The 23200-nt window shown below is 54.2% G+C and overlaps 1 protein-coding gene and 1 pseudogene across 1 annotated transcript; both read left to right on the top strand.

Annotated features, from left to right (window-relative positions):
- Window positions 1-1956: 1956 nt before the first annotated feature.
- Window positions 1957-6918, top strand: PTMA (prothymosin alpha). The gene is given in 6 exon segments (XM_010354577.2): window positions 1957-2195; window positions 4788-4859; window positions 5307-5390; window positions 5393-5399; window positions 5837-5910; window positions 6184-6918. Coding segments are annotated over 6 exon segments (330 nt in total). The 5' UTR covers window positions 1957-2150; the 3' UTR covers window positions 6232-6918.
- On the top strand, window positions 4943-5099 carry LOC115893423 (annotated as a pseudogene).
- Window positions 6919-23200: the final 16282 nt, after the last annotated feature.

The raw sequence follows: 23200 nt of genomic DNA, 5'->3' as shown, positions 1-23200 counted from the left end.
CTCTAGCCACTGGGGCGCCTGGGGGCAGGGCGGAGACCCAGGGGGCGTCCCTTCGCCGCTGCATAGGAGGGCGACCGCTGGGCAGCTGGGGTTGGCGCGGTATCCCCGCCCTGCCCAGCGTCTGTCCCACGTTTCCTCAGGCTAAAGTACCTGGAGCCCGGGCTTCTTCCTAAAGTAAAACTCGCCCCGGAAAGGCCAACAGTCCAGCGGCCAGACAGGCACCTGGGAACAGGGATGCGGACCTAACCCGTGCGGGAGACGGGGTGGCGCCCGGCAGTGCGCGCCTCTTCCCCGCAGGAAGAGTGCGTGCTAAGCTCAGCAAAGCCCCGTTGTGGAGATGGAACCATGTCGCCCATTACCTAATGAAACCGAGAAGGGAGACTCAGTCTGTCTTCTAACCCCAAGCGCAAGCTCTGCTGGACTTGGCATCGTCCGCCATCCACGATCCCACACTCCGGGTTTTCCTCATTCCCAGCTTGGCTGCACCGGAGAGACAGACGGAAGAAACTGCCAATGGAAGGACGCAAAGCGTCAACTTTGTGTTCGCCCGCCACTCTCGGCCAATGTGCGCTCGTCTCTCCGGAGTCCCGCCTTCCGTGTCGGGCGCCCCCTTTTGGCAGCACAGGGACGAACCCTACCTCTCGCCATCTTGTGTGTGGCACAGGTAAATTTCTGGACTATCTTTCCACCTATTCTGGTCTTTTTCCCACACAACCGACTTCTTAGTTCGACAGCCAAGTGCGGTGGCGATAAGGGTGGCGTAGCCAGCTGTTGTCGGATCGCCCACGTGAGCTAGATCGCTACGTCACGCCACGCTTGCCGAGCCCGGCGCCATCTTGAGTGTGGCGTCTTGATGCTCCCCTATCTCGGGGCTCCGCATGGTTCTCTAATGGCCCCCCAAATTTCAGGCAATCCCCAAAGATTAGCCCAATTGGCTCAAGAGATGATTATTTTCCCCGAGTAACTGTAATGTTCATGTGCCCATCGCAGTCCAGCAGTGGGGTGGGAGAAGGGTAGACTCGATGACCCGGCGGGTCCCTAGAGGAAGCTGCCCTGAAGCTGTCGCGACGGCCGTGACCGCTCGGGACAGACCCTAACCAGAGCCCTAGAGTGAGGGGACCGCTATACCGTGCGGGACCCGACAGCTATCCCACTCGAGGGACATCGCGCATCGCGGGATCGCGCATCGAGTCCCCTTGATACATGAATCCCTCTGTGTGCTTGACCCGGTGCCTGCTTGTCGACTGGCTTGGCCGACGGACGCCGGACCTGATGGTGGGCAAACTGGGTCGCCTGCCCACAAGACTGGGGTGCCCTGCCCCTGGGCGGGCAGGAGGATATGGCAGAGGGACGGGGCGGCCCAGGTGCCCGGGTCTCGGCCTCGGGACCTCGTTGCTCGTCGTGGGGCTGCCGTCCACTTGCACTGGGACAATCCTTGGTCGAAGGCGCCCAGGCGCGGGGGGCGGGCACCTCCGCGGGCACTGCGCTGGGCACCGCCCGGGGCGAGCGCGGCCCAGCACCCCGCCGTCCCCTCCCCCGCGCTGGCAGCCGTCGTGCGCCCGCCGCCGCCCCCTCTTCCCTCCCCCTCCTTCCGAGCAGCCGCGGGGAAGGCGGGAGGGAGGGGGAAGGGGGCTGGGCGGGCAGCTTTGCCGCGCTTTGGCTTTCTGCGTCAGCAGCCCCAGCAAAACAGCTGCGGGAGCGCGCGTCCGGAACGCGCTCGCGCACCCCTCCCCCGCGGACTCGGCGCCGCTGAGACCCGGCAAAATCAGGCCTTGAATGACAGTGCGACCGGCGACTGCGCAGCGCGGGACGCGCCGGGGCACTGCCGCTTTAAGCACGCTTGTCCATTGTTCGGAATCGAGCCAATGAGCGAGCGCCCGCTCCCTGCGCTCAGCCAATAGCGGCCGGGCATGGGAAGCCGAGCGCCGCCCACTAATCTATATTAAAGCTTCTGGCGCCGCGTGAGTCCCCCACTGGCTGCTCTGAAAAGCCATCTTTGCATTGTTCCTCGTCCGCCTCCTTGCTCGCCGCAGCCGCCTCCGCCGCGCGCCTCCTCCGCCGCCGCGGACTCCGGCAGCTTTATCGCCAGAGTCCCTGAACTCTCGCTTTCTTTTTAAATCCCCTGCATCGGATCACCGGCGTGCCCCACCATGTCAGACGCAGCCGTAGACACCAGCTCCGAAATCACCACCAAGGTGAGGCTGGACGCCGCCCGCCCCCTCGGGGTCCGCGCGCCGCCGCCCGGGCGGTGTTTGGCGCGCAGCAGCTGGACTGCCTCAAGCCCGCTGTTGCTCCCTCTCTCGGGGAAATGGCCCGCCCCCGGCGCGGTGCCCTCAGGCAGCCCACTCTTTGTGTGGTGCGGGGGAGGGGGCGGGAACCGCCGCGGGCAGACGTGATGCCCGTCGGGGAGTGGGCCGGGCGCCCTCAGGGGCCGAGGGCTAGGCGCGGAGGCCCGCTCACGGCTCTCGAAACTCGTCTGTGACCCGTGTGAGTGGCGGCGGGAGGGGAAGGGCCTGTCTGGGGGTCGCCGGCCCGCCGGGCGCACGGAAATAACTTTGAAACTCGAGCGCGTTGGGAATCGGAAGTGCTGGGGGGCGCGTGTTGGGGCGCGGGCCGGCCGCGGGAAGTGGCGGCGAGCGCCCGCCGGCCGCGCTGCTCTTTGTTGGGCGCCGGGCTGCCGGTTTCGCGCCCTGCAGCGGACCTGAGGTGGTTTATCTGGACTAAGCCCCGATAAGGCGGATGGGGCGACGGGCTGGCTGGCCGCGACGTCGGCAGTCCCCGCGGAGGTGTGACGGGCTTATCCGCTTTGGGCGCTCTGGGAGGCGGGGGTGGGCGCCCTTCGAGGTGAGTGCGCCGGGAGCGGCCGCCCAGCTTCAGTCATGCACCCGCGGTGCCGGGCTTGGCTGAGGAGGCGAGAGCCCACGCGCCGCAGGGAGGAAAGAGAAAGTGAAGCACGGCGCTGGGGCGACGATGGGCGCCCCTCGCGGCTGCCCGGGAGTACCGTGTGCGCCGCAGCTCGGGGCGACGCGGGCCAACACGGCGGCCGCGACAGGCCGATGGTAGGGTCGAACTGGGGGGGCGCCCGGGCCCCGTGGCGGGTTCACCGCCCTCGGCTGTGAGGTCCTGCGCGCCTGGCGCGGCTCCGCTCCTGTTGTCGGCGCCGCCTCGGTCCTACTGACCGCCCTGGGTAGCGTCTCCGCCCTCGGCGGGAGCGCACCGCTCTCAGACTGACTGGCTTTTTCTTAATTTTTCGGCCCTCGTCCGCGCCCCTCGTGCCCCTGCGGGGATTGGCGCGAGTCACCTTGGCGTCTCCTTAACTCTTGTGCCCCTGGCGTCACCTCTGGCTCTCCCAGGGGCGACTTCTTGGCAGAGCGGAGCTCCGGCCCCGTATCTCCGTAGGGGCTCTCAGGGACCCCTTCTGGGCCCAGTCCGGGAACCAGTTTGTTGGGGGAGAACACCGTCCCCATTGCGGGGCCTGGGTGTTCGATTTTCTGCGAAGCACCGAAAGGTGATTTCCCGCGAGGGCGATGAAGTAGCCCAAGAGGCGCATCCCCGACGGTCTCGGACCTAAGCAGCCCGGCGGACTTCGGGGCGATCTCCCGCGGGACTTGGACCGGCAAATGCAGACATTCGGGCCTGCCGCGGTGGCGGCAGTGGGGCGTCGAGTCGAGAGGCCACCCGACCGACGCGCCGCCCGCGCGCTTGGCACTGTGCGCTCTGCCTCTCCGCCCGGAGTCTCCAAGGCAAGGGACGCACTCGGCGGCCCCGGGCCACGTGCTCCCTGCGCGCGGTGCGTGCCGAGGCCCGCGCGCAAAGCCCGCCGGGCGGGGGATGCGCGCCTGCGCGCCGCGACCTCCCTGCCCCCACAGCTCCCCGGGACTTTGTCCGCCAGGGGGCGAGAGCGGGCGGAGCTGGGGTCCGGGGAGCGGGGTGGGCCGGACGGAGAGGGCCGACAGGTGGCCCGGGGCTGCTCGCCGGACAGCGGTCGAGGGGCTCCCGCGGGCCCCGACGCCTGTTGGTATTGGCGGCTGTGTCGTGTGGAAAAAATTACCGGGCGCCCCGGGGCGGCGCTGCCTTTTGGATCCTGGGCGGAGTCCCACCCGCGAGGTGCGGTCGGGACCCCAGCCGTCGCGGGGAGGCCGGGACTTGGTTACTCCGGCGGCAGGCCCCGGCCTGGGGCACCGCCAAGCAGCGGTTTGCAGCCTCTAGGAATATCGGTCGGATTTTGGGGGTCGGTATGCTTTGGTTTTTTCAGAGACCTGACCTGGCCGGGGCGGTGCGGCCTCGCGGGCCTTCTAGGCTGGCGCGCCCGTGGGGCCCTCCCCGATCGCAGGCCCCTCCCTCCTTGCCTTATTTATTTCTGAGACATAGCCTGCCACCTTCCTAGACCGCTCGAGGGGCGGGTTCTTTGCTCTTGGAAGCAGGCTGATGGGCGTGAGTGTCCGGGGCTGGTCCACCCGGCCCGACGGGTTGGGGCTGTGGCGCCACATGGCTCCTTTCCTAGGAAGCGCCAGGCGGCAGTGGGAACCGCCACTGGGGCCGCTGTAGCGGGCCTTAAAGGATGGGAAACCTGATCACAGATGCCCCCGCCGGCTTTCCTTTCGCCGGACTAGTGGGAGAGGGACCAGTGGGAGAGGGACCGCAAGGACATTAGGCCCTTCTCCACGTGTCGCGTGCGACTCTTAATTTGGGATGGACAGAACAGACTGGTAGTTCTCAGCGCATTTGCTTACCCTGGGGTTGCTCGGAAGACTTACTGGTTACTGGTTCCTTCTTCCCTTTTGAAGGACTTAAAGGAGAAGAAGGAAGTTGTGGAAGAGGCAGAAAATGGAAGAGACGCCCCTGCTAACGGGAATGCTGTGAGTGTCCGCCTTGCTCCTGAGCCCTGGCAGCTACCGCCCCGCAAAGTTTTTCCTGCTCTACTTTAAACTTGTATATATATAGCTTTGCACAGTGGCAGTATCGTAGCCAGTGAGCTTTACCCGAGGCGCGAATATTGCTAGTTAAATATTTATAAAAACCTTTCGAGCAGCACCTGAACAAGAATAGGTTTAGAGGAGCTCTGGTCGTCTGAGTTTGTGCTTGTCCCAGGGTGGGGAAGCCCTTGCACTTGCCTTGGGGCAGTTAATGTGTAGGGTTCATGATGGAGCCTGGAGGGTGTTGACTGGAGAAAGGCTTCTGGGGTGGGCTTGGCTGGGCTGTAGATGTAGCTGGCAGCCTCTGGTGGGAGACTGGGCATCAGGAGCAACGCTCTGTCCATCCCTGGGCCAGCTGGTAAAGAACGTGGTCTGTTTTCTGTCGAGGAGAATGAGGAAAATGGGGAGCAAGAGGCTGACAATGAGGTAGACGAAGAAGAGGAAGAAGGTGGGGAAGAAGAGGAAGAGGAGGAAGAGGTGATGGTGAGTAGCCTTGTCTGTCTTCCCCTTTTCAGGTACTTCTTCCTGGCCTTGTCTGGCAGAAGGGGAAGGAGTTGGGGCTCCTGGGAGTGGGACCATGGTACTTGGGGCCAGTGGACCACATGACCATGGGCACCCACCTGTAGAGTCAGGGAGTGTCTCCCTGACAAGGAACTGTGCCCATGCTCACACCTGAAAGTTTGTTTCTTGCAGCTCTGAAAGCCACAGATCTGTTGGGCTGGCTTCTTGGGGTGCAGCTGCTTGGGCCTCTGTCCTCTGGAGATTCCCACCTGTGCAGTGGGCATGGGTGTCCTGATTGGGCCCAGTTGCAGGCAGCAGAGGCAGGGCAGGGACCTTGCAGGCCGCCACATCTTCCTCGGGATTTCCCCAGGAGCCACAGTAGGAGGGAAGTGTGGTTTACCTGGCCTTTGATTCTCCAGGTGAGGAAGAGGATGGAGATGAAGATGAGGAAGCTGAGTCAGCTACGGGCAAGCGGGCAGCTGAAGATGATGAGGTGGGTTCTGGCTTGAGAAGAAGCGGGGTTTGCCATCTGGGTCTTCCCACCTACCTCTAGCGGAGGGACTGTTTCTGACTTTGTAGGTGGCCACTGTGTGGTCCTGAATCTTAAGAACAGGAAGGAACAGGGCTGGGCTCAACTTCCCAGAGCAAAGGCCTTGGGCTGTGGAGCTGGGGGTCCCTGGTTCTTGCTCTGCCTGTGGGAGCTGAGGCAGTGGGCTGGATAGGGTCCTGGGGTTGGAGGGGCCTTTGACAGTCTTTCTCTGCCCAGGATGACGATGTTGATACCAAGAAGCAGAAGACCGACGAGGATGACTAGACAGCAAAAAAGGAAAAGTTAAACTAAAAAAAAAGGCCGCCGTGACCTATTCACCCTCCACTTCCCGTCTCAGAATCTAAACGTGGTCACCTTCGAGTAGAGAGGCCCGCCCGCCCACCGTGGGCAGTGCCACCCGCAGATGACACGCGCTCTCCACCACCCAACCCAAACCATGAGAATTTGCAACAGGGGAGGAAAAAAGAACCAAAACTTCCAAGGCCCTGCTTTTTTTCTTAAAAGTACTTTAAAAAGGAAATTTGTTTGTATTTTTTATTTACATTTTATATTTTTGTACATATTGTTAGGGTCAGCCATTTTTAATGATCTCGGATGACCAAACCAGCCTTCGGAGCGTTCTCTGTCCTACTTCTGACTTTACTTGTGGTGTGACCATGTTCATTATAATCTCAAAGGAGAAAAAAAACCTTGTAAAAAAAGCAAAAACGACAACAGAAAAACAATCTTATTCCGAGCATTCCAGTAACTTTTTTGTGTATGTACTTAGCTGTACTATAAGTAGTTGGTTTGTATGAGATGGTTAAAAAGGCCAAAGATAAAAGGTTTCTTTTTTTTCCTTTTTTGTCTATGAAGTTGCTGTTTATTTTTTTTGGCCTGTTTGATGTATGTGTGAAACAATGTTGTCCAACAATAAACAGGAATTTTATTTTGCTGAGTTGTTCTAACAAAGCTGTCTCAAGCCTAGTTTTTCTGTTTCAGTTTCGTCAGACCTTCCAGGGCACTAGGATAGGAGGGGAGGATCCCGGGGACAGTGGGTTGAAGACCTTTTGGGAGGCAGTTGGATGTGACCTGTGATGGGCAGCAGTCTGGTGGGTGGGCAGGGACTGAGCTGCAGTTGGGTGGGGGGCTTCCTACTGGGGCAGTCAGTGATTGTCCCAAGAAGCCTAAACTGGGGAGGAGGACTTCATCACTGGGTGCTACAGGGGGACTCTGGTGCCCTGGAGGTGTGGGGGCATGCAGTCCTAGACACTGGAAACAGGCCACACGGGACTGCCATTCTGTGGAGCGCAGGGGGGTGGTGGTACAGGCCAAAAGGAAACTTGCCAAGCCTCCCAAGACTCCTCCAACTGGTGGCTGCCTCTGCAGGCCTCACCGGTTTAGCTCCGTGACGTGGCTCCCCCTGCCGGCAGCGTGTGGTACCTGCCGGCCTCTTAGGATGCCTAGGGTTTTTTTGGTTTGGCACTGGTGCAGCCTGGCCGTCATCCAACCTTTGGTCTCCAAGTCCCTTAGCTTAGTTGGGCAGGCCCACCCTGCCCCTTGAACACAGTTGGAGAAGTTATTGTGCTGTTAGAATTTTCACACACGAGTTGTGAGCAGTGGGTCAGGATAACCGACTGGAGGAAGTGCTACCAGCTCATGCCCTCAGAGGTGGAGGTGAGGATAAGAGCTCACCAAGAACCTTCTGGGATCCTCCAATGAGAGCTGCAGGGGCCGGGGCCTGTATAGGCACTGCCAGTGGGCCTGTTGCCCAGGTAGGACCTGAGGAAGCCATCAAGGAGTTTCTGCAGGAAAACTCCCAGGAGCAGAGTAAAGTGTCTGCAGAGGCCTGGCCTGGGTTAAGGGAGACGCTGGGAAGGAGGGAAATGGGTGCATTTAAGAGAGCAAGAGAGACCAGCTCCCTCTGCCTGCCCCTTGACACCATGTCCGCTCCATTCTATGCCCCTCCCCCACCTTTGTGGTTCACACCGCCAGAGTTCTGGGCGGACCTTGCCCTTCTTTGGCTGGAGCTTAGTCACCCTCATGGGGCTGCTCAGGCCGCTTGTTCAGCATGTCCCCAGGCAGCTGCCATCAGGATCAGGGGCAGGTTGAGGCCTTGGTAGGAAGGACCCTCTGACCTGTGTCTACCCCACACCCTCTGCACAGCTTGGGCATCTGCATCATGGCTCATCCAGGGAAGAAAGGGAGGGTCTGGAGCCAAAACACTGGCTCCTCTCTGTTCTGCCACCCAAGGCAGCTCAGTACTGCAATGTTCCCAAGCTCGTTGCCCAGGAGGATGTCTCTAAGGCAGGAGTGCAGGCGAAGGCTGTGAAGGAAGGCCACACAGGGCAGGCAGCACTTGGAGCAGAGAGCAAGCAGGTCTAACCCAGCTCCTTCAGGCTGCAGTCCCGCTCAGAAGCACTACTAACAAGGCCCCCTGAAAGGGGAAAACTGTGCCCTGGTCTGCACACAGACATGGCAGCCATGTTAGCATGAGGCAAATAACTGAACCTTGTGGTCCTCAATCCCCTCCTCTGCAAAATGGCAACAATAGGATGAGGCATGAGCCAGGGCCCAGGGCTGCCTTGCCAGGGTCCCCGAGACACCCAACATCAGCAGAGCTTACTGCCTCCGCTGTCTAAGCTGCCTCATCCAACCAAAGGTTTGGCCAGGAACAGCATTTGCTGCTTCTAGCAGAACACACTTGCCCCTAGTCCTGAACCTAGCACACAATTAGCCACTGCCTGAGGATATGCCTCAGGGCCCGGAGTCACCTTGATACCACTCCCAAAGTCCCCGAATGGCCTCCCACCGGAGGCCGGGTTAAAAGATTAGCAAGGAATGGGTGCCCTCTGGTGGACAAAGAGGAACTAAAGCGTGCCCCTGAATTCTGTTCCGTCCAGGAAAGACCCTTCAGTGGGCCCTGGTCCCAAGGTCGGCAATGTCAGTCACCCTCCACCACCCTGATCCCCCCACCCAAACAAGACCTTTCTCCCTCTGTGTTGCTGGAACCCCAGTCAGATGTGACAGTCAGTGGTCATTTCCCAGGCCTTCCTCTGGGCGACTGATGCCCCCTCCCAAGGACGGAGTCCTTTATGTGGAACTAAAGCTGGAAGCAGGGGTCCACTCTTCCACGGTCTTGGGCATCCCTGTGGCCACAGGTGCTCCTGCCATGCTCTGTTCACATGCTTGGTGTGTACACTGCCCTCTTGGGGTGGGCCTGTTCCTCAGTTATCTCCAGTGCCAAGTACAGCACACAGAAAATGCAGGCCCTCATGGAGGACTGTACACAGCCTCACTCGACTCCACACTCCCTCACTGGAGTCCACCCTCCCTCACTGGACTCCACCTCCCTCACTGGACTCCACCCTCCCTCACTGGACTCCACACACCCTCACTGGACTCCACACACCCTCACTGGACTCCACACACCCTCACTGGACTCCACACACCCTCACTGCACACCACACACCCTCACTGGAGTCCACCCTCCCTCACTGGACTCCACCTCCCTCACTGACTGGACTCCACACACCCTCACTGGACTCCACCTCCATCACTGACTGGACTCCACGCTCCCTCGCTGACTGGATGCCACGCTCCCTTGCTGACTGGACTCCACGCGCCCTTGCTGACTGGACTCCACACACCCTCACTGGACTCCACGCTCCCTCGCTGGCTGGACTCTACGCTCCCTCGCTGGCTGGACTCCACGCTGCCTCACTGACTGGACTCCACGCTCCCTCACTGGCTGGACTCCACGCTGCCTCACTGACTGGACTCCACGCTCCTTCACTGGCTGGACTCCACGCTGCCTCACTGACTGGACTCCACGCTCCCTCGCTGACTGGACTCCACGCTCCCTTGCTGACTGGACTCCACACACCCTCACTGGACTCCACGCTCCCTCACTGGCTGGACTCCACGCTGCCTCACTGACTGGACTCCACGCTCCCTCACTGGCTGGACTCCACGCTGCCTCGCTGACTGGACTCCACGCTCCCTTGCTGACTGGACTCCACACACCCTCACTGGACTCCACGCTCCCTCACTGACTGGACTCCACACACCCTCACTGGACTCCACGCTCCCTCACTGGCTGGACTCCACGCTGCCTCGCTGACTGGACTCCACGCTCCCTTGCTGACTGGACTCCACACACCCTCACTGGACTCCACGCTCCCTCACTGACTGGACTCCACACACCCTCACTGGACTCCACGCTCCCTCACTGGCTGGACTCCACGCTGCCTCGCTGACTGGACTCCACGCTCCCTTGCTGACTGGACTCCACACACCCTCACTGGACTCCACGCTCCCTCACTGGCTGGACTCCACGCTGCCTCACTGACTGGACTCCACGCTCCCTCACTGGCTGGACTCCACGCTGCCTCGCTGACTGGACTCCACGCTCCCTTGCTGACTGGACTCCACACACCCTCACTGGACTCCACGCTCCCTCACTGACTGGACTCCACACACCCTCACTGGACTCCACGCTCCCTCACTGGCTGGACTCCACGCTGCCTCGCTGACTGGACTCCACGCTCCCTTGCTGACTGGACTCCACACACCCTCACTGGACTCCACGCTCCCTCACTGACTGGACGCCACGCTCCCTTTCTGACTGGACTCCATGCTCCCTCGCTGACTGGATTCCACGCATCCTCACTGACTGGACTCCACACTCCCTCGCTGGCTGGACTCCACGCTCCCTCGCTGGATTCCACACACCGTCACTGGACCCAACATATCCTCACTGGGACTGCTGCCCTGAGTGCACACTAGGGGAGTTTGAGAGTTTGAATGGGGGGCGTTCACTGGAATGACTAGAATGACTTAGTCACTAGATTGGGGGGCGGGGAGTCAGGGGCTCCCAGCTCTACTTCCTGGCTCTCTTGGCTGTGGGCTACATAGTCCCAGGATCCAGTACTGCTTTTCCTCTACTGCTATCACAAGCCCTGGGGTCAGTATCCTCAGCCTCTGGCCCTTCATAACTCCTCCCAGATCTCAGTCCCTCTAGGGCCCTAGCCTGCCTCTACCGAGCCACCTCTGCGGGTTGGATGCCTGTGTCCTAGATACAGGCCAGCCCTGCCTGCCTCAGGGCCCTGGCCGCTGCGTGGTCCCCTCCTGGTGGGAGCTGCTTCATGAGGATGGAATCCCTGGGCCCCATGTTATTTGGGGCCTGCTTCAGTGTGGCTGGGCCTCACAGGCCTGTCCCCCTGCTATGCCCAACCTGTCTACCCAGCAGCCTATCTCCTGGATGCAAGTGTGGTCAGTTTTGCAGTGTCGCTGCTTGTCCTCCCTGTACCCCAAGCCCGTGGAGGCATGGGCAGAGCCAGCCAGGGAATGGGGCAGAGCTGTGCTCTGAGCTCTTCCTCTCGGGATACCTCAGCCTATGCTCATGGGTCTGCCCTGAGCTCAGAGAGGTGAAGGAAGCACAGATTAGGAAACATGGCTGAAACATTTTAAGGCCGCCTGGCACACTGACCCTATTTATATACTGGGTGAATGACACATGCATTGTTTGCAGAGAAGGCCTGGCAGCCAGTGACTGGTGTGGATTCCATGAAGTCCTGAGCACAGCCAAGGATCGATGGTGTGCCTCCATGGATTCTCTGTCAAGGCTGTCACCCACAGCAACAAGAAGTACCAGGTGGTCACTTGAAGCAACCTCATTTTACAAGCGCCCATGTGGGGACCCTACTGTGAGGCTCTGGACAGGGAGCAGATCCCTTACTGAAAGGAGCTGCTGGTGGATTCCATAAGGTCCCAGGGGACATCTGTTATTTTTTTTTTTTTGTCACCAGCAGCCATTCCTTCACCCTTTTCTTGGCAGTAATGCCCTGAGGCAATGTCCAGCTTTTTTTCCCTTTAGATGGAGTATAGCTCTGTCGCCCAGGGCAGTGGCGTGATCTCGGCTCACTGCAACCTCCGCCTCCTGGGTTCAAGCAGTTCACCTGCTTCAGCCTCCCGAGTAGCTGGGATTACAGGTGTAAGCCACCAGGCCATAGCTTTCTTTCTGAACTTCCCCTCTAGCACACTCAGCCAAGCCACAGGGCAGAACACGTGACTTGGTCTGGGCCAATCAGTGGCCTGAGGTGCCCTGGCTGCATTGGTTGGGTCAGAGTTGGCACATGACCCAAGTCATTCAATCAGAAGGAGTTCTGGGATTTTTTTTTTTTTTTTTTTTTTTTTTTTTTTGGGTTGCCGGAAAGGGAAGAAACATATGGTTTTGTCCCTCAGGGATTTGAACTTAAGAGGCTGGGAAGATGAGGCTGCAGACTACTCAGTGAGGAGCAGAACTGAGCCAAGAGGCAGAGGAACCTCAATTCTGATGGCAATGCTTGAGGGCTTCAGGCCAGCCATGCAGAATATTCAGTTACACAAGCCAGCAAATTTCCTCCCGGTTTAGGCTAGTTCAGGTTGGGTTTTCTGTCATGTGTACCTGAAAGACTCCCAACTAATAAACAGGGAGAATGCAGGGGGCTTCAGGCTCCAGTCTCCAAGGCCGACGAGGCCTCCATGAACAAAGACAGCTTGTTGGTGGGGGACAGAGGTGTGGGGATACCTTTTCTGGTGTGGTTTCCAGATTGGGAGGAATACAGAGGTGTGTGTCAGCCTCAGAAGAGGCTGTGATCTCATGGTCAGTCTGTCAGCAGCATCTGAGTCCTGCCTGAAACATTCCAGCCAGGTGGGGGGATGGCCGGAGTCATGTGAGCTGACCACCTGGTGTCCTCTGTGTGATGCCTCTTATCCCCTCTTCTCCAGCCCACAGTGATCTCTGGCCCACTGACCTCCCAGTGCTCCCATTGGGCCTCACAGCCAAACACACTCATTGAAGTGACTCGATGGCCATGGGAGGCTCCTGGATAAGGTGTGAGATCCCATCTTCACGCAGCCCGGAACCTCCCAGTTGTCTCTCTGCCCCGAGGTGTACCTGAGAGAGGGGAGGTGACTCCATCCCATCTGGAGAAATGTTAGATTAAGCAATGCTAAAAAGGTTCTCTGGCAGGGCATGGTGGCTTGTGCCTGTAATCCCAGCACTTTGGGAGGCTGAGGTGGGAGGATCACTTGAACTATAGAGTTTGAGACCAGTCCCAGCCTGGGCAACACAGTGAAACCCTGTCTCTACAAAAAAATTAAAAATTAGTCAGGAGTGGTGGTGCATGCACCTATAGTCCCAGCGACATGGAAGGGTGAGGTGGGAGGATAGCTTGAGCTTGGCAGGTCGAGGCTGCTGTGAACCACTGCACCACTGCATTCTGGCCTGGGTGATGAAGCAAAACTCTGTCTTAAAGAAAACAAAAAAACAAACAAAAGTTCTCTTTCTGTAGAATTTCCTGGGCACTGGGCAGTGCCTGGGCAGTCAGTGCCCAGGGTATTCTAATATACAAAGGTTGCTGAGTTTCTGAGTGGAAAGTTTAGCATGCAGTTCACTCTCAATTTATTTGACCTGGATTTTTTCACAGAGAACTATTAACATATTGAAGGACATTAGTGTCCAACAAAAGCTGATCTTGCACAAGGACCCTCACCAGGGCTCAGGAAATGTTTGCTGAACCAAGCAGATGATGGAGAAGGATTCTTTTGAGAATTGGTTCCACAGTCTGGCTCTTGGAACCCTGCATGGGCCTTGTTCTCCGATGGCTACAGGTAGCTTGGGGCCCTGTGCTGACAGCACTACATGTCAGTGTCAGCCCAGCACGGGAGGGAGGCATGCCCTTGGCTAAGGAGGTAACTGGCATTTCTAGGTGGGGGGACAGTAAAATGTGGAAACTGGCATAAACCTTTCTGGAAAACATTTTGATCCTGTATATCAAGATCCAAAAAACATGCACACATACTTTTGACCTAGAAGTTCCACGGCCAGGAAACCTGCTGAGGAAATGCTGGGCAAGGTGGCTCATGCCTGTAATCCCAGCACTTTGGGAGGCTGAGGCGGGTGGACCACTTGAGGTCAGGAGTTCAAGACCAGCCTGGCCAACATGATGAAACCCCATCTCCATTAAAAATAGAAACATTAGCTGGGCCTGGCGCGCGCCTGTAATCTCAGCTACTCTGGAGGTTGAAGCAGGAGAATCGCTTGAATCTGGGAGGTGGAGATTGCAGTGAACCGAGATTGGGCCATTGCACTTCAGCCTGGGTGACAGAGTGGGACTCTGTCTCAAAAAAAAAAAAAAAAAAAACCAAAAACAAAACAAAACAAAAAACTGCTGAGGGAGACAGAGGCACTAGACCTGAAGGTGTCCATAATAGCATTATTATTATTATTATTATTATTATTATTTTATTGAGATAGGATTTGGCTCTGTTGCCAGGCTGGAGTGCAGTGGCATGATCTGGGCCCACTGTAGCCTTGACCTCTTGGGCTCAAGCCATCCTCTCACCTCAGCCTCCAGAGTAGCTGGGATTACAGGTGTGAGCCACTGTGCCTGGCCTAACATTATTGATTGATAAGAGTAAAAAATTAGAGACAAGCCAAACGCTCGATCATCAGGAAGCAGGCAAGTCACTTACAGTATAACCACTTGGTGGATATAACAATATTTACAAGGAATTTTGAAAATTGTTTTTAAATTTATAAAAGCGTTCCAGGCCCCCTGTATGACCTTCACACTAGACAAAAGTACTATGTGAGGAATCCAGTGAGACCCCCCTCAACCCCTTGTCTGGTCCAGTAGCCCTCTGTTAACTGTTAATGTGAAGCATGTGCCCTTCCCTCCAGAACTACAAGTAGTTTTGAATAATGTAGAGAAGAGCTTGTTTTAAAATGTCAAGAGAAAAAAAGTTGATACAGAATTGTGTCTACAGTATAATCTAATGATCAAGAAAAAAAAAAAGTTAAGAATGAAGTTCACCAAAATGTCACCTCTCGGTGGTAGAATTATTTTTTTCTTTAAGGTTCTTTAGTAAATTTTCCACACACAGACTTCAGCAGGGAAATAAATTAACAATCAATAAAAAGAAAGAAAGAAAATGAAGAAAAAAAAAGGCAAAACAGCAATCTGCACATCCATTAGGTCTCTTTCAGTTGCAAGTGATGGAAACCTAACTCAAAAAAGGAAGTTTGTTGTCACTAGGATGTCCTGAGATAGCGTGGCTTCAGGTACAGCAGGATTCAGGTGCTCAAACCATGTCATCAGGAACCCGTCTCCCTCCCGCCCTGTGTCAGTTCTGTTTTCTTTGGCATTGGTTTTGTTTTCTGGCCGTTTCACAGCTATAATACTATTGAACATGGTGACTACGGTTCGCAGCTTCTTCACCTAGCTTGCTGGTGGGAGTGGGAGGGCTGAAAAGGTAATATGTTAACAGGACAGTTGGTCTTCTAATGAAACTCTTGAGAAAGCAGTGTGACAGACATCATGAGCCCTGTGGGAAGCCAGCAGCCCCTTGCCCCGACTCCTAGTTCAGCTGGGATTGGGCTGTGCTCTGTAGGCCCTCCTCATGGGGCCTGCTGGGACCCAGCATCTCTGAAGGGGAACCAGTCTTTTTCCCCATGGCTCCAGCCTAAGTCCTGCAGACGGCTCTCACTGGTCAGATCTGGTCACGTGGCCCCACCCCCAAGTCAGTCCCACAGAAGCACTTGGACAGAGAGTGAGAATGGGGTAGGAGACCTTCCATTAGGAGGTCTTCCATTATGAAAAATCAATGTTATGAATAGGAGGGAGGCTGGGCAGGAGAAAGCAACTGATGTCTTCCACATCCAGTCAGTGAGTATTTGAGGAATTTCAATACAATTCCAAATGGAATCAGGGTGACCTGGGCCTGCTCCTGGGCAGGTGGACCTGGAGTATGACTGCACCCAGTGGTAGTGGAACCACATGTCAATATTCCCCTTGTTATTGCCCCTGAGTACTTCTCTCACTTCCCCTCATAGTTCTTCTACCACTAGGGCAAGGCAGGGAGCTTCAGTCTCATTCTCTGAGGGAAGGATGCAGCCTGGGCCAAGAAGACACTGCTCAGCTTGAGTTTCAAAGTAGACTCTCTTTACTCATAGCGAGATGAGAAACCAAGCTCTCAAGAGTAGAAAAGGGCTAATGTGTTTTTATGTATCATGGACCAAAGTTCAGAGACATGACCACAGTGGGAGAGGACAGTGAGAAAGGGCCCTGCTGACTACACAGGGAGGGGATGGGCCCTTCAAGGCTGACAGGAGTAGGGCTTGGATCAGGAGAGAGAGAGACAATTTAGACATGAGTGACCTCATGGGCTGGCAGCTAGTGCCACACGATGCCCCAAAGACCACGCGGGTCCTTCAGTGGATGCCAACATAGAATGCCTGTGTCTTTGGGTGCCGAGCCACCAGCCTCTGAGGAGCTACACTCTCATCCCTCCTCTCTGGGTCCTTTCCAAGCAGAGGAAAGATGCTGCTGTCTGAGGGATGTGGCTGCTTGAGACCTTGTCACATAGCTGGTCACCAGGCTTACCCACCACTCCTGCTTTCTGGTGCTCTCGAGGTCACTCCAGCCAAAAAATGGCCATCTGCTCTCCAGGTCAAAGTGGTGCATAGAAGGGACCAGATGACACCACAGCCAAGGACTTCTCAGGGAACAGGCAGCACCAGAGGATGGCGCATCCTTCACAGCTCTCATGCCCAGCCCTGTCCTGAAGATGCTGGGAGCAGGACAGGCCCGGCTCTGATCCTACTTGAGGGAGGCTTTAGGCAAGAAACTTGCCCTATGAGACTTTGGGCTCCTCATGTCTGAAACGGAGCTCACCAGCTCGGCTCCTCTCCAAATGAGGACAAACACAGGCCCCCCGAGTGTCACTGTTCATTATGATTAGCGACTGCAGGTTACAGGGATTTTGACAACCCTTCTACAGGCAGAATGGGTCAGGGCTCTCAGGTGACACAATGTGACAGGGACCGGTGTAGCTCCAGCTGTTTATGGCGTAGGAGGCTCATACAGCAGAGGACTCAGCCATTGGAAGAGCTGAGGGGTCTGTGGGGGACTGAGGAGGTCTGAGGGGTGAATGTGAGGGGGACTGCACGGTGGGACTAAGGGGTGACTCAGTGAGCTCAGGCTGCTGTAACAAAATACCTTCAACTGGGTGGCTTATAAACAGCAAATATTGGCTGGGCGTGGTGGCTCACACCTGTAATTCCAGCACTTTGGGAGGCTGAGGTGGGCAGATCACCAGAGGTCAGGAGTTCAAGACCAGCCTGGCCAACATGGTGAAACCCCCGTCTCTACTAAAAATACAAAAATTAGTTGGGCATGGTGGTGGGCGCCTGGAATCCCAGCTACTCGGAAGGCTGAGGCAGGAGAATCACTTGAACCCAGGAGGCTGAGGTTGCAGTGAGCCGAGATCGCACCATTGCACTCCAGCCTGGGCGATGAGCGAAACTCCATCTCAAAAACGAAACGAAACAAAACAAAACAAAACCCCAGCAAATATTTATTTCTCACAGTTCTGGAGGCTGGGAAATCCATGATCAAAGGTGCTGGCTGTCTACAAAAACAAAAAGCGTGCTTAATGGACGACACCTCTTTGCGGCGTCCTCACGTGGTGAAAAGGGGGAGGGTGCTCTCTGGGGTCTCTTTTTATAAGGGCACTAATCCCATTCATGAAGTCTCCACCCCCATGGCCCAATCACCTCCCAAAGGCCCCACCTCCTAACACTGTCTTCTTGGGGAGACAGGAATTTTTAGAGGGACACCAACATTCAGACAATAGCAGGGGGATACAGAGAAGGGACTGAGGGGACTGGAGGGGGACTGGGAGGAGAATGTGGGGGACTGAGGTAGGACTGCCCAGGGCCTACCAAAATAACAAACTGGTTGGGCATGGTGAGCTCATGCCTATCATCCCAGCACTTTGGGAGGCCAAGGTGGGGGCACTGCTTGAGTCCAGGAGTTTGAGACCAGCTGGGCAACACAGTGCAACCCCTGACTCTTAAAAACATTTAAAAAATTAGGCCGGGCGCGGTGGCTCAAGCCTGTAATCCCAGCACTCTGGGAGGCCGAGATGGGCGGATCACGAGGTCAGGAGATCGAGACCATCCTGGTTAACACGGTGAAACCCCGTCTCTACTAAAAAATACAAAAAAAGCTAGCCGGGCGAGGTGGCGGGCGTCTGTAGTCCCAGCTACTCGGGAGGCTGAGGCAGGAGAATGGCGTAAACCCGGGAGGCGGAGCTTGCAGTGAGCTGAGATCCGGCCACTGCACTCCAGCCCGGGCGACAGAGCGAGACTCTGTCTCAAAAAAAAAAAAAAAAAAAAAAAAAAACATTTAAAAAATTAAAGATAAATCAAAAACAGTGACTTAACTTTTACTGGTAGCCTCTTGTGCAATAACATGTTCTTGATGTGGCCATCCCAGTGGCTTTTTGCCTCCTCAGGTAGGAGGCCAAGGAGATGCCTGTGTGCAGAGGCATGGTTTTCCTTAGAATATCACTGTGTATCTCCTCCAGAAATACCATTAAATCCACAACTGAGGTTCTAGAATTTGGTGCTATAACATCATTTGTCGCCTACAAATGTTTGAGGATCACTCTGGTTGTAAAACTATTTTGATATCATAAAATGTCTACTTTTTTTTTTTTTTTTTTTTTTTTTTTTTTTTTTTTTGAGATGGAGTATCGCTCTGTCACCCAGGCTGGAGTGCAATGGCACAGTCTCAGCTCACTTCAGCCTCCCCTTCTTGGGTTCAAGCAATTCTCCTGCCTCAGCCTCCTGAGTAACTGGGATTCCAGGTGTGCACAACCACGCCCTGCTAGTTTTTGTATTTTTAGTAGAGACGGGGTTTGACCATGTTGGTGAGGCTGGTCTTGAACTCCTGACCTTGTGATCCGCCTGCCTCAGTCTCCCAAAGTGCTCGTATTACAGGTATGAGCCACTGCAGCCGGCCGAAAATGTCTACTTTTAAGTAAGTCTGCTGTTACTTTCTTGGAATCCTCCAAGAAAAACTGGTTATAATCTTAGCCTAATTTTACCAAATGAATATTAGTTATTCAAAATTTTCAATATCTGTTAAAGAATATTGTTGCTGAATATAAGCCAATTAAAAGTTGGTATATACTTGCCAGTAGAGATTATTTGGATTCTAATCCTGACTAAGAGCTAGACCTAAAGTAACAATATGCATAGCCAACAATGTATCATAAAGAAAAGAAATGATCATGATTGACCTCTTTAATAACATAAAACAATAAAGTGTAATTTTAAGTTCTGTAAACAAGTAGACCAATCATCTCCACTTGATTATGCCAGGGCACCTTGTGACCCATAAAATATTCAGATAGCATATTATATCTCAAATGCACATAATTTAACTCCAAATGAAATAATTAATATATATAAAGCATTCAAGTGACAATAACTTTGCTTATCCTCTTATAACAGAAGAATTATTTGGGGGATGATTTGAGCAAGTCAGTTCACTTAAGAAGTCTTTCTAAGATATCTGAGTAGATGCCTTTTCCATTTAATGCATTTCCTTTAATAAGTGCAAGAATTCAAAAGCATTCCATTGAACCAAGAGCTGCTTCAGAGCTCAGAAGTGGGTGGTCAATACCCATTTGTTGCTACAGCTGCCAGTGATGGTGATGAGTGTGTTTCTTTCTTGAGACAGGGCTTCACTTTGTCACCCAGGCTGGGGTGCAGTGGCATGATCTCGGCTCACCACAACCTCTGCCTCCCAGGCTCAAGCGATGCTCCCACCTCAGACTCCTAAGTAGCTGGGACTATAGGTGCGCACCACCACGCCCAGCTAAGTTTTGTATTTTTGGTAGAGATGGCGTTTCACCATGTTGCCCAGGCTCATCTTGAACTCCTGATCTCAAACAGTCCCCTGCCTCTGCCTCCCAAAGTGCTGGGATTACAGCAGGGAGCCACCATGCCCAGCTGATTATATGTTTTTAACCCTCTGAAAGACATTTGATTTTTTTGAGACAGGAATCTCACTCTGTTGCCTAGCCTGGTGTGCAGTGGCATGAACATGGCTCACTGCAGCTTCAACTTCCTGAGTTCAAGTAATCCTCCTGCCTCAGCTTCCCAAGTAGCTGGGACCACAGGTGTGTGTCACCACACCCAGCTAATGAAAAAAAATTTTTGTTTTGCAGAGACGGGAATCTTGCTTTGTTCCCCAGGCTAGACTTGTATTCTTGGGCTCAAGCAATCCTCCTGCCTCGGCCTCTCAAAGTGCTGGGATTGCAGGTGTAAGCCATGGTGCCTGGTCCTTCAAGACAAATATGTCTTTAAACTAAGAGCTTAACAGAGGTCCCCAAACTTTCTCTGTTCACAGCAATCTTAGTGGTTCAGTAACTTTTATTAGTGCACCTAGGCCAAAATAAATGAACTCCTCTTTAGTTAGTTAGGTTCAGACAACGTATGAAGCATTTCTGCTTTAATTTGGTAGCTTGTCATATTATTGATTGATTGATTGATTGATTGAGATGGAGTCTCGCTCTGTGGCCCAGGCTGGAGTGCAGCGGCTGGATCTCAGCTCACTGCAAGCTCCGCCTCCCGGGTTTATGCCATTCTCCTGCCTCAGCCTCCCGAGTAGCTGGGACTACAGGCACCTGCTACCTCGCCCAGCTAGTTTTTTGTATTTTTTTAGTAGAGACGGGGTTTCACTGTGTTAGCCAGGCTGGTCTCGATCTCCTGACCTCGTGATCTGCCCGTCTCGGCCTCCCAAAGTGCTGGGATTACAGGCTTGAGCCACTGCGCCCGGCCTTGTCATATTATTTTGGAGAAAAAAAGCCACATAAATTGAGAAAATATTTTCTGTCTTTTTTTTTGTTTTTTTTTTTTTTGAGATGCGCTCACTCTGTTGCTCAGGCTAAAGTGCAGTGGCGTGATCTCAGCTAACTGTAACCTCCACCTCCTGGGTTCAATCGATTCTCCTGCCTCAGCCTCCCAAGTAGCTGGGACTAGAGGCACATGCTACCACACCCAGCTAATTTTTGTATTTTTTGGTAGAGACGGGGTTTCACTGTGCCAGGCTGGTCTTGAACTCCTGGCCTCAAGTGATCCACCCACCTCCCAAAGTGTGGGGATTACAGGTGTGAGCCACCATGTCTGGTCTAATTTCATTTTTTTTTTTTTTTTTTTTTGAGGCGGAGTCTCGCTCTGTCGCCCGGACTGGAGTGCAGTGGCCGGATCTCAGTTCACTGCAAGCTCCGCCTCCCGGGTTTGCGCCATTCTCCCGCCTCAGCCTCCCGAGTAGCTGGGACTACAGGCGCCCGCCACCTCGCCCGGCTAGTTTTTGTATTTTTAGTAGAGACGGGGTTTCACTGTGTTAGCCAGGATGGTCTCAATCTCCTGACCTCGTGATCCGCCCGTCTCGGCCTCCCAAAGTGCTGGGATTACAGGCTTGAGCCACCGCGCCCGGCCTAATTTCATTTTTAATTAAAATGAATGACTTACTAATGGAGTGTGTGTGCCTATTAGTCACTGCACAGCTTTTCGTACCTTGGAATCCGATTGGACGCCACCATCCTCATCTCCTGTTCACGTTGATTTTCTCTGGGTTCTTGCTTCTTATCACCCAAACCTCCGCAAGCTCAGCTTCCCACAGATATTTCATCAAAGAGAATGCAGCATGGCCTAATTTGAAACTTAACAATCTTGAGCTAATAGTTAAGAGTTAATAGGACAGATGTTCAGTGCCACTGTCTTTTCTTTGAAAATTAAAAAAATCCTGCGGCCTCCCTGTGAGTTTGCGGAAGTGCCCTGGGAACCAAACATCTTTGCCAAATCCCTGATTCTCACTCAACTCCACCCCTCAGTTTATTCAAAGCTACAGCTGAAGCTGCTTAGTTACAGATCAAACAAAATCACCAAATAGAATTGCTAAGCCCGATTATGTCTTCACTTTGAGGACCATTTTAATAGTGTGTTTTGAAAGCTGTGAAACAATTACCAGGTCATTAGCAAGAAGTTCTAAAAATAAACTGGACAATACAGGCTTAAAGTACTGTCCCACAGGCACAGGACAGTATTGTAACTAGCGGGGCTGGTGATCAGATTGCACCTTAGTATGTTCTTTCTGGCTGTGCCGTGGAGAATAAGTCAGGAAGGGAGGCCAGTGCTGCAGTCCTGAGATGGTTACAGGAGCTGAGGTGGGGGCCGTGGGGATGGTGAGGACACGAACAAGATGTTTATGAAGTGAGGTCAATGTTCTAGGGTCTACTGGGCTGTGGGGCAGTGGGGCAAGTGGGGCAGGGAGAATGGAGACAGGGGATGCCCACACCCTGGGTGGATGTGTCCAGCCACTCTTCTCATGTGTGACTGGGAGTGAAGGAAAGCAAGGACACCTGACCTCTTTGCCCGACTTTTTCCTCATTTCTCTTCTCCATCATACACTAGGCTGCAAGGGGAGGGCTTTCACCTTCTCCTATAACGATTTCCCTCACGTTGTAGCCTGAGTTCTCTGTATTCAACAGGTAATCAAGTAGCGTACACCTGGTTCTTGTCATGTTGATGTCAGTTTAAGGGATTTAAACACTCTTTTCTTTTGGAGTAAAGCCTGGCTTTCCAGACTTTTGGTTTGCTGGAGACTAAAAAATTCTGTTTTGGAAGTCAATTGCTGAATGTTGACTTCTTTCATTTTTTTTTTTTTTTTTTTTTTCAAAAAATAAAGACAGGGTCTTGCTATGTTGCCCAGGCTGGTTTCGAACTTCTGGCCTCAAGTGATCCTCCCCCTTGGCCTCCCAAAGTGTTGAAATTACAGTTGTGAGCCACCCATGCCTGGCCTTGACTTCTTTCAGTTTCTACACCCCATCATTCCAGACTGATGCTGTCATTGTACTGTCTTGCTTTCTTCAGAACACTGATCACTATCTGAAATTATTTGCCTTCTGTCTCCTCCCATTAAAATCTAATGGGAGATTGGCTGGGCACGGCGGCTCATGCCTGTAATTCCAGCACTTTGGGAAGCTGAGGTGGATGGATCAGGAGGTCAGGAGTTCAAGACCAGCCTGGCCAACACGGTGAAACCCCGTCCCTACTAAAAATACAAAAATTAGCCAGGTGTGGTGGCGGGTGCCTGTAATCCCTGCTACTTGGGAGGCTGAGGCAGGAGGATTGCTTGAACCTGGGAGGTGGAGGTTGCAGCAAGCTGAGACCACGCCACTGCACTCCAGCCTGGACAACAAGAGCGAAACTCCATCTCAAAACAAAGAAACAAGAAAATCTAATGGGAAAATAGGGCCCTCACTCATCTTGTCTAGTAAGTTATCTCCATCACTTAGAACAGTGTCTGGAGTATAAAAAGTGCTCAGTAAATGTGTGGGGAGTAAATGTATA

This window comes from Rhinopithecus roxellana, chromosome 14, assembly GCF_007565055.1.
Source record: "Rhinopithecus roxellana isolate Shanxi Qingling chromosome 14, ASM756505v1, whole genome shotgun sequence".
Taxonomy (NCBI): Eukaryota; Metazoa; Chordata; class Mammalia; order Primates; family Cercopithecidae; genus Rhinopithecus; species Rhinopithecus roxellana.
This window is presented reverse-complemented; position numbering and strand designations above follow the sequence as displayed.